This window comes from Polypterus senegalus, chromosome 10 (assembly GCF_016835505.1).
Source record: "Polypterus senegalus isolate Bchr_013 chromosome 10, ASM1683550v1, whole genome shotgun sequence".
NCBI lineage: Eukaryota > Metazoa > Chordata > Cladistia > Polypteriformes > Polypteridae > Polypterus > Polypterus senegalus.
This window is the reverse complement of record NC_053163.1, coordinates 175752523-175764536: the sequence shown is the minus strand read 5'-3', so window position 1 is coordinate 175764536 and position 12014 is coordinate 175752523. Positions and strand designations below refer to the sequence as shown.

The 12014-nt window shown below is 35.8% G+C and overlaps 1 protein-coding gene across 2 annotated transcripts in view; it reads left to right on the top strand.

The window, feature by feature from the left end:
* fnbp1l (formin binding protein 1-like) overlaps positions 1–11644 on the top strand; it is a 139166-nt gene extending 127522 nt beyond the window's left edge. Inside the window, exons 13-15 of one of the 2 annotated variants that reach the window (XM_039767811.1) lie at positions 2243–2388; positions 3167–3325; positions 8379–11644. In XM_039767811.1, the coding sequence (XP_039623745.1) occupies positions 2243–2388; positions 3167–3325; positions 8379–8386 (313 nt within the window). In that variant the 3' untranslated portion in view covers positions 8387–11644. Of the gene's footprint in view, positions 1–2242; positions 2389–3166; positions 3924–8378 lie in introns of those variants that run through there. The other variant, XM_039767810.1, reaches the window with a different exon arrangement.
* The last annotated feature ends 370 nt before the right edge of the window (positions 11645–12014 follow it).

The window sequence follows — 12014 nt, the reverse complement described above, 5'->3', positions numbered from 1 at the left end:
CCTGATTTGCAAGTTTGATGGTTTTGATTATTTGCAAGTTAGATACAAACAATTTAATAGGAATATTTTTAGTGCTTGCCAAAACTCGCAGAAACTCACCGATGATGTACAAGCCAAAAATATATAAAAGTACTGGAAATTTGTATCATATAAAATCATATAATACAATATTTTACTGTGTTATATTTTTGTAAGTATAAGTATGTACTTTATCGTTAATATTAAAAGTTGTTTTTGGCTAAAAAAAACAACTGTGAGATCTGTGCCTTCACCGCTCCCTTAGTTTTTCAGCAGATCTGGACATCTCCTTCTGGCATTTTTGCACTCTGCTCTCTCTTTCTCTCTTTCGTGCTCACTCACTTCTACCGGAATCCCGTGTACAGAGCTCTAGCCATACTTCTCGTTTATTGCCTTCCTCAAGCTTGCGTTCACATGTTGATTTCCTTTTCCCTGATTTCTTCTTCTCCTTTCTTAATTGGCCCTCCTTTTTTTTATCTGTTTGGCCAACCTCAGCTGATTACGTGCACTCACCATGGCACTAAACGGCAATCACCTCATTAAGGTGAGTGCACGTGAATGCTGATACTGGCTGTCGCTTCCACAGGGTCAAAGCAAAATCCTTGTGATTGCAAAAGTGAGCCATTGAAAGAGTCCAAAGAAGGCATGTGCTAGGGAAGTAGATAGGGCCAGGTGGATGACACTGGTCTTCATCCAGGTTGGCAACTCAAGTGCAGAAAGGGAAACAGACAGATAGGTAACCTCTCGATCATTCTCTGAAACCATTACTTGTGATCCTTTTTGGTCAGTCCCATTGCACTTATTTAGATAAATATGTTCTTAACACTGTACAACTTTTACTGTTTCCTATGCTACCCTGTGTTTTTCATTTCTTTAATAACATATGGGAAGGTGGTTGAAAGTGTGGAGAGAAACTGTTAAGATAAAGGGTTTCCACAGTGAAGAATAACGTTTTCTGTAGTATTTGGTAGAATTTTAATTTGTTCTCAGCAACTGAAATATATAAAAGTAGGGATGTCACAAGAACTGATAGTATTGAATTAGTACTAAAATAAAGTTCCAAAAACATAACAGTACCAGCTTTTTTACATTATCATTAGTACTAAGAAAGTGGATAATACACTTGTGTGACAGCAAGTAGACAAACTACTCCAGAAGGTACAATAGTACACGATGAAAACTACATATAAAAATTTGGATGTGAGCTTCAGTAGGCTTTTGCGCCCTAGGAACCAAATTACCTGAACTATAACATTTCAGTAATTATTTACCACTCTGATGCTGATCTTTCTGATCATAACATAGGTCATTACGATAGCAATTGACGACAACAATTCATAATTATTTGCAGAATTACGGTATTCAGGGTTCTGTTAGTGGTCTCTTTCTCTTGCACGATTTGGCTCAAAAACTAATCAACATATCGTCATCTCATGACAGGCTTAAGTTTCGAGTTTGGTATTTTTCTTTCCAGCCATTTTAACTCTAGATTGTCCTCAAAAAAACTGTTGACACACAGTAAGAAACACCCCCACACCATCTTCGAATTATCAATGTTTTCAGTATCAGGGAACCATTGAAAACCAGTGATCAAAACTTTTGACCAATATAAACCTTTCAGTCCTCCCTCATTGACGATAGGTTATGGTGGGCGAGGGTACAAAGCAAAAATGCCTCACAGTGTTGAAGATACAATGCCACATCAACACATGTCAAAAAGAAAAACAGCAGAGTTCACATCTGGAAATGCATTTGTGTTTAGACAACGCAATTTAAGTACACTTAAATAATCGTTGGGTAACTACTTGATAAGATATACCAGTATTGTAAAGCTGTTGTTACTGTTAGTATTTATATATTTTATTTTGTATTACAGAAAAAGGCAGAATATTGTTCCCTTCAATAAATGGAGGTAAAAGCTGTTAAATAGAAATTCTGTTTTTGCCGTGGTATCGAAAGATATTGAGTTCACAAAATTTCACTGGTAGTTGTATCGAATACAAAAATTCTGGTACTGCTACATCCCTATATAAAAGTTACATTTACCCCCGCTACATATTTTTGAAAATAAATTTGGAGTTGATTTTCAGACTAGTCATGGTACTAATACAAGTAGAAGGAGGTTTGCAGTTTATTTAAAGTTGTCTAAAAGTAACAACTTCAAGTTTTGGGTTTGCAGACTTCATTTATATATTTTGTTTGTTATGTAATTATTTGACTATAGCCCAGAAGGAAGCTACACAGAGGATGCAAGCCAGGAGTTGAGAGGACCCCCACAGACTAATCCACAAAGCGAGTTTGATGATGAGTTTGAAGACGATGACCCACTACCTGCTATTGGACACTGTAAAGCGATGTATTCATTTGATGGTAGGGTAAAAATTGCTTAATGTTTTAACTTAAATAATAATAATAATAAGTTGCATTTATAGAGCGCCTTTCACAAATACAAATGACTTCAGCTAGTCTTTTAAACTGTGAACTGTAAATGCTTATTTAACATCAGTGTCACTCTCTAAAGAATATGTGAAAGTTTAAAAAATACCTTACTTGCAGACCAATTAGAAAAATATTTTTAAGTATCACCCAGATTGATTGTTTTATCCATTAATTTTCAAACCAAACCAGATATCACAGTTATTTTTATTAGTATTGAAATCGAAATTGCATTCAACCAAGTTTACCTCTTTAACATCAGTGTCACACCTTAATAAATATGGGAAAGTTTAATAAACTCTGTATTTGCAAACCACTTGATAGTGTTGGGCACCTCAGATGGAAACAGTTTTGTAGCCACCAGACTTTTCAGTTCCTATATTAATATTTGGGGCTCTGGTTATGCTGTACCGACGATTGGGAGGCAAGAGGAGGTAAAAACCTTCAGGGAAAATTACTCAATTTGTATGGATAAATGCTTATGAGAGGAAAGGAGACCGATGACTTCTTCCCTTGGTATGATCCCACTAATAGCTCAGAGCCTTGCGGCACAAGCCATCGTCCACTTTAGTTCATTTTTGGTGCCTCACTTTCAGTATTTTAAAGCAGTGTATGTACTGGTTTTAAGATATTATCAAAGCTCCCATAGACACTACTGGAAAATTCAGAAATAATGCATGTCACCAACTTTATTCTTGTCAATACTTTACAGGTCAGAATGAAGGCACTCTGGTTATGGCTGAAGGGGAGGTTCTGTACATCATCGAAGAAGACAAAGGAGATGGATGGACAAGAGCTAGAAAACAAACCGGAGAAGAGGGCTATGTGCCCACATCGTATGTTGACATAACATTAGAGAAAAGCAGCAAAGGTGCAGTAACTTACATATAAAATCTTCAAACACATCATGCACAGAGCCTGCTTCATCTGATATGGAGCAAATGTTTTGAGCACCATGAGCGATAGGCATATTTCAGTGTTTAAACGTCTTCATTACGTTCACTGTGTGAGCTGAGAAGAAACAAAGTTAACAAAATGTACAGGCAGCAAAGTGGAAAATAATTATAAAGTGTCTTTATTCGTTTTATTTGAAATAATTAAGTTTTTTGTTTCGATTGTATGTATATAAAGGATCTGGGTGTTTTTATATATTTTAGCAATCACTTTAAAAATGTTTGCACAATTACTTTTTAATAATTATCGTTTTTATCAGTTGAATTTAATTGTTTGTTTTATTACATCTTTTTTCTTAAACCTTATTGTTCCAGAATATTCTCTGGTTATATTATGACCAGATAAACTGGATGTGGAAAACAGATGAATAAACTAAGGAATATACTGGCTTTTAATTCTAAGTTTAAATTTGCAAATCGTGTGAAATATTTGGCAAATATGGCAAATTGTTGTTTCCTTTTGTATTAGGTTTTTGAAATGTTAATTTTATGGATAATTTGATATATAGGTATTTTATGATATTTTAAATTTTTTCATTCATTAAATAATAAATATTTTCTTTTGTGTCATTTAACATTCCTGTTTATGCTGATGACAGTAATTTTGCAGATACTTTCAGTTATTCAGACCCTACAGGATACTGTAAATCAACACTATAGTAAATCTGCAAAATCCATTTATCTGACTTAATTTGAAAAATGCAAGATTCATATTTTTGTAAATATCACCAAAAGTTAGCGTACTTTTTTTTGACTTTGTAAACTTCAAAACTATATACAGTATTAAAGTCAAAAACTTAACCAGCAAAAAGTCAAATAAATATATACAAGTACATGCTGTGACAGTGTGTAGAGACTAGGGCTGTCAAATTGAATGTCGCTAATTGAACACAATTTAAATGTATTTAAAACGGCTCTTGTTTGAAGGCAGAAGCTGACATTTGTTTTTTTAAAAGTACGGTTGTTTGTTTTACACGCACTAATTTTGCCATCATGTTACTCCAGATGCACTGTGCAAAGCTGCAGTATTTTACTGATCTGTTTTTGCATTTCACTTCAGTGATCAGCCTTTTTGTAGTTTTAAATGGTTAGCTTATTCATTTGGAAAACATAAATCCAGACCACTTAATAACATATATTTTTTTTTCACCCCACCTTTGTACTTGGAGCAGTTTTTCCAATATCTGAAAGTATCGTTTTGCATCTGATACTGTCCCATTCCCATGACTCTTAAATCTGAGATCCCTGACTGTTGTTTAAAGCTAAAAAGAGCCAACACACTGTGTCCTCCAATTAGTCCTCTGTCTTACGTGGCTGCCAGTTGACCCATTATGCCTAAAATGATGAGGTGTAATTAAAAATATTTGGGCCACCTCTATTCAAATATTGCTGCATCTATAACAAAAAACTGATAGGTTGTGCGGACCCTGACTTGAATACCGTGACAATCCCAGAAGCCACTTTTCCAGGCGAGTCCACAGGTGTCAACCGGCTTTTTATTCTAAATGCCACAATATAAATGGTACCTTGCCACTGCCCGCCTTTTACCTGCCTGACTCTTGTCTGCTCTTTTACTTCACTCGCTATTCTCAGTCTGTCGCTGTCTTACTGACTGACCCAGATTCCTCTTGATCCATTTATATGTGCTGTGTTGGCTCATACCTCAAACATTTTTTTTTATTTGTTGCTTGTTCAAAAGGATAAGCCTTAAAAAGATGAAGTTGCTCATTTGTCAGCTCACGTTTTTCCCAAAGCTGTAGAATTCTTTGTACATGGAGTGGCACAGCTATTTTTTTTTTCTTATGTTATTTTAGTTTTTAAATGTAAGCCATTTCCATTGATTATATTATGAAATGTAGTAACAAAGTCCTGGGGTACCACTATGACGATTCAGAAAAATGTGCTAGAATGATATTTACAATTAGAAGAATCTCAGAAATGCGTATTTTTTTCAATAGTTTTTTTTTTCCAGTAGACTTTTCTCCCTTAATTGCATCCAAGTACTGACATTCGTAATGAGCCAGTGTAGACACAGGTCATCAGAAGACGTCAGAGTCTGTAGTTTGATAAACAATTGCCTTCGAGGTTCTCAGTTGGTTTGTTCCTTAAATACATGCCAAATGGCAGTGTCATCTGCCACAGAGAAAAGAGGAATCTGGGATGCTGCCGTAAGAGGCAGAGTTTCAAAGAAAGAGCCACATATAAAATTTAGAATTAAAATGCACAGATGAAAATGGGAAAAACAATGCAGACATTGAACGAAATATGACTGGAAAAGCATTTTAATGTCATCATCCCTGGAATTGTCTCTTTCCTGTTGCAGAAGACACAGATATTTGGTGAATATTTAAGGAAGAAGTCAGCTGAGGACCTGTAAAGGATTTTGTTTGCAAACTACTCACCCTGATGTTCTTATCTTATTCAGTTGCTCATCTGGGTCGCCGTCTTCTTCTGTGGTGGTCAGCACCCTCTTCTCTCAAGGCAGTGATAGACACTTTTGTATGAAATCTTAGGTTTTTTGGCAATCTGTCACATGAAATAGCCTTATTTGATCAAAAACAATAGACTAATGTGTTTCTTGAACTTAACTTTAGGTATTGCAGCACTTTGCAACCCAAGTGAACAAAACAGCAGGTTTTAGCAGTGCTAATATAAACACAAGGGCTTCTCTAATACAGGCAGTCCCAGGGTTAAGAACATCCGACTTACACACAATTCATAATTAAGAACAGACTGCTACAAAGCGTATTATATTAAAAATCTGAGTGATATACAATGGTTCGTAGTAATAAATTCAAGCACTACAGTACTTTTCAACACTCATGAAAACATAAAATACATTGCATGACATCCTGCTTCAGTGGTTCACACAACTCGAGAAAGGAAGTCAGATCACATTGCCGTTAACTCTCGGATGAGTGTGTAACTTTGTATTTGGCTTAAACTTTCCTGTTGTTTACTCTTGTAACCATGCCTCCAAAGCGTAAATCCAGGGAGATGTGCTGGTGATGAAACGAAGGAAAACGATCATGATTTAAGAAAAAAGATAGTGGAAATAATAGATTGATCGGAAAGAGGTGAAGTGCCATCGGTCATTGGAAAAGCGTTGGGCTACAGTCGATCAATGATCGAACAGCTTTAAAAGATAAAGATTCTCTCTTTATCCCTCTCTTCAGTACAGTACCATATGTAGTTACTTTTATTATTATTGTTGTTATTATTATGTGCTAAATTATTTTGTGTAAGATGTTTTAGTGTTTTACATAGGAAGGTAAAATATATACAATACTAGCTGACCCCCGCGGCTCTGCCTGCGTAGTAGTGAAACAGGACAAAGTTTAAAAAGCCAATAAACAAACCGGTATCGCTAGCTAAGCGGAGGCAAGGTCTGTTCCAAAATGTGGCAAGAGAGCGATTCGAACAGAGGCTGACATGTGAGTGAGGGGGGCCCTGCCCAGCTCTCCACTCCTGACGTCGCACTTCCTCCTCCCCTCAGCCTGCAGCCTCTGTCTCGGATTTGTGCAAATAAATCGGTACTGCAAATGAACTATGATACTAAGCATGATGACAGAAGTCGCAAAATCAACCGGAATGTTCAAGCAAATTTTAGATAAAAAAAAAAAAAACGATCTAAATCTGTTAAGTAGTTCTCTCGTGAAAAGCACACAGACAGACGTTGGATTTTATATATATAGAGAGAGAGATACTAAGAAAAACTTTTGTCTAACTGGCACTAAATAAGAACCATATGTACCTGTTCTGACTTATTTGCAAATTCGACTTAAGAACAGATGAACTGGATCTCGTTTGTAACCCGGGGACTGCCTGTTGCAATTTAGGATTTAAATATGGCTAATTGAGGATAAGTTAAGGGAGATGATGCCGAAGAAATGGCTGCTGAAAATGGGGCTTTGCAGTCATATGTAAATAATAAAAAGAATAAGTCATTTCAAGCAGTAATAGCCATTAAACACACTTGTAATGTTTTGGCTGTATTTTGAAATCAATTTAATGGTATCTTGATAAAAAACGATATCAATTTCAATAGAAAACACAGAAATTATTGGGTGATTCCAAATCTTTGACTTGTACTGTAGGTATGTGTTAAAAACATTTTATGGAGAGTTTAATGGTTAAAAAAAAAAACAATGAAACCATTTCATTTCACAATGAATTATGGATGAAAAATATAAATTTTTCAATTTACCTGTTGCTTTTTCGGAGATATCAACACAGACTCTGTGTTTTACAGTTTAAAAGGCCCACATGTCTCTAAAGAGTGATCTTCCTGTTTTACCAAAGTACAGTAGCACATTCAAGCGAAAACGTACATGAAGCAGGAGAACGAAGGGTTGTGTTCACTTTGTTTCTTTAGAATCAACTCCATACAAATAAATGTATGTTTGTCAAAAATACGTATGCATTCAAATACGCCTATAGACAGTTGCTAACAGATCACATGTGAAGCCAAAAATGTTTGGTTTTTTTTTTCCATAGTTGATGTGGAGTTTTTGTAATGTTTTGGACAGATAATCAGAAAATTACAGTTGTTTTCATACAAATTGTGAGTCAATCACATTTACGTTTTTTGCCATGAAAACATCTATGTTTTTTTGCAAAGAATGGCAGAATGTGGTTGGGATACAATTGCATGTTTTACTGTCTGGAAATGTTTTGTTTCATACAATGTGTTTTATAGCATGATATCTCACACATAAAATCATTTTGACAATTTGATTTTCCTTTTGTGATGTGTTTGGTGTGGTTACAGCATTTTAATCTAATGACTTATTTCCTGAATGTTTTTTTTTTTTGGCTGTTAATTCAATAGTAACACCTAAAAAGGCTTGCGTTTGTTAATTTTGTGTGTGTTTTGCTTTTTTTTTCTCTTTAATATTGTACCTTCCCAGGTGCAGCAGCGTCCCACACAAGTGAAAGTAACTTTGTTGTCTCTTTCCTCTTGGACTGCAGGTTCCTGAACGGATGCGTGGGTTTCTGGCCCACAAGACTTTGAAGGCGGTTACATGCAGCTGCTTACCTCTGGGGTGGGAACTTGTAGGTTGGGAACTTGAGAGGTATACATTGCAGATTGCATGTTTTTTGCATGTAAACATCCATTGCCATTAACATCATAACCATTACTGGGGTTGCATTTAAACACTTGCCCTATTTCTTCAGCTCATGTCCATTTTTTTAAGCTTGCATTTAAGTTCCTGAGCACGTAGAATCTTGATTATCATTGACCCAATTAGCCATTAGCCAGTTGATTTTGCAACACATATCAGGAGAGTGTATATGAAAAAGGAATTAGTCGAAAAATGTTCTCTGAAAAGCATTTCAATGAGTGCTGTGTGATGTCCTCTGTAGGAGTAGTTTTGAGCAGAGAAGTGACGGAGATACAGAGTAATATCTGGGGTCTCTTGGAAATCACTCCCAAGTAGCGGTTGAGGGACAATGCCGGCACACACATAGATGTCTGAAAACGCACTGAGTTTTGTGGGATGAAGAGGCACATAAGCAGTGACACCAGAGAGTTTGTACAATTGGAGACGAGAACCATTGTTGTTTTTTTTTTTTAGGTTTTTCGCAAAAGCATCAGCAACCTTCTTAAATGCTTTCAAAGACTGTGTAGTTTTTTAGGTTAGAAATTGCCAACTTGTAATGATATTTTTGAAAAGAAGGAAACAGAATCGTTTTTTGGCAAGGAATAAAGTAAATGTGGGATACATTGTCAGCATCTACATTATCTGAGATATTGAAATTGTATTCAAGGAAGAGCGGTCTTTGCTATTTTCAGCGTCTGAAAAGTAGTGATTAGGGCAGGTGAATTGTCTGTGAAGTTGTCTGTGTTTGTTTACTAAAATATCTGTATGCAGATATGGAAGAGGAGGCTGTCTGACTGGTACTCGTGATGCTATGATGACACGGCTTTTAATTTATACTGTAGGACCCTGCTATCCATTACATTGATTGAGCCCAAATAACGGTGCATAAACCTCTTTAAATAAACTGGGCTCTTCTATGCTGTGTTCACGTGGTATGAGACAAAACAGAAGTCCTCAGCTGAACGATAGCCAAGTTGGGATGTTCACACTGATCTCTCATATCGTTTCAGTAATATAAGAAAAAAAAAAAAATGAAAAAGTCAGCCACAAATGGCATTTTTGTGGTTTGAGTTGCATTTGGAGTAATACAAAACATGCTTAAAGCATTTGTTTTATGTTTCCATGAGAAAAAGCCTTGTCGTTAATTACTTTTTGTGGATCAAGTAGTAAATGAACAGCCAACACGCGTTTCTTCCGGAACGCTGACTGGAAATTCATGTGACTGCGGAGAACTGAGAAGATGAGTTGTCACGGGTGGATACTCTTAAAAATGCTCATAGCTTGTGAACACAGCAATATTCTCCCTTTTATTACGGCAGATATTCAAGGTTCTACTGTAGAAAAATCTAAGTGATTCTTTGGCTGCAGGTGGGTTAGCCATTGTCATAAAGGCAAGAGATTGCATACCGAAGACAGGAGCAGCAGCCCTTTATTTTTTTTCTTTACGCACGTGTCAGTCTGTTTTCTATGCCTGTGCATTTCTGTCTGTGCAAACTCATCTTAACGTTACTGCATGTCTGGAAAGGCCATCCTAGACCTTCACTGTGGCATCAAGTTTTAACTACTTTATTGCTTTAGTCTTGACAACCTAATCCCTTTGTCAGCATTGTGTGTTTCTTTTTGATACATTTTCCATGCCAGTAATTGCTGCATCTTGCTTCTGACATTCTTTGTTAAATTGAGCATAAACACTTGATATAAGTTTTTATTCAGACCTCTGTAACCATCAAAGAGAAAGCCAGTTATGTGGATTTTTGAGGACTTCTTCAGCCCCGACCTTGACTCAACACGGACGAGAGCAACAGTTGGAGCAAGCAGCTATGTAACAACAAAGCATTATGTCAGCTACAAAGAAATGTTTGGACAATAGCAAAGACTCCATAAAATATGATGGCAACTCTGGCTTCCCAAGCAATCATTGCCTTAATTATATAGCTGTACAGCAGAAGGGTGCCTAGGTCTGCCATTTTTCAATCCCTGTAACAAGTTCCAGCCAAGGGCTTCTTTTCTGTTTTGCAGCACTTCAGATACTGTTAATGCACTTCGTTTACTGGACAGGAAAACAGGAAACCACAGTGGCACCATTCCAAAAGAAAAGAAAAAAAAAAAAACACCATTTCTAATGTATATTGTATTATTACTGGAGATTTGTATGTATTAATGATTACATCTTTTTTTTTTAATTTCAGATGAATGTGCATTGATTGTAATTTTTATAGTATTTTTAATCTATTTTAAAATATCCATTTTAAGATTATCTTGAAACTGTACAATTAGTAGTTTTAAGGAAAAAAAAATCTGCATTAATTACAAGTAACACTTGTGTCTTAGGTCTCTCCCATTTTTAAGCACCTTTGCCCATTAAAACTGAATGTTATTGGTGATTTTGTTTTTGTACAAATGTAAATAAGCGGGCAGAACCACTCTTTTTACATGACGTGAGCAAGTTTGTGTGTGCTTAAATGGGTGACGTACTCATTCACTGTAGCCCATATTTCATAGGTTTTATAATGGGGTTCAAATATACATTATTAACACATATATAGCTTCAGGATTTCATCCGTTCAAGGTTTAATAGGTAACAGGGTATCTGTGAAATTGATGTACACTTACTTATACTCATTTAGAACATAAACTCCTTCTAAGTACAATCCATTCCTTGACAGATGCAAGCTGGAATCAGTATCTCTGTGACTGTAATCTACGGTAAATCTGTTAACAATGCTGTACTGAGCATTTGGAGAACTGGAAAGAAAAACTCTTGCCTGGTGAAAAGAAATATAGCCAAATATATAAAGTGAAACCCATGTCATTAGGTTGACTATTTTTCCATTCCTTAAGTGCTATCTCTACTTGTGGTCAGGGTCTCGGAGACCACTTCCGGCAAAGAAGCACTATTTACTGTTGGCATGCTGCTGATTTGTCGTAACTATGTGTAATCGTTTCAAAGAAAGAATGCTGCAAAGAAGAGAATGATTTTTTAAATGTGATCTGAAACAAATGACATCCTTTAATATAGTTTTTCTGCATAATCCTGTGCAAAATTTTATATTGTGAAACACTGTTAAATTCATGTTCTCTGTTGAGAATTGCTTCACTGAAATAAACATTATTTCATATTGTAGTCTTGCACTATATTGTATGTGTTCCTGTTTTATAATGCAAAAGATGTCTTTTATACTCTGCCATGTGTAAAATGTAGTGGCATGCCAGATAGCATATACACTACTGTTCTATAAAAGTGGGTCATATGGACTGCCGTCGTGCCTTTTTTTTTGTTAAGTACAGACGTGGACAAATTTATTATCTTAGAAACAACTTGAAACTGACGAAAGTAATTGGCATGTATCATTGTTTATTCCATATTTAACAAAAGTTAGACTTTTTGTTAGAGTTTGGATTGAGCAGAATATTTCAAATTAGAATAAAAATGAAAATGGCAAGGAAAAAATGATAGGACCCTTAACCTAATATTTTGTTGCTCAACCTTTAGAGGCACTCA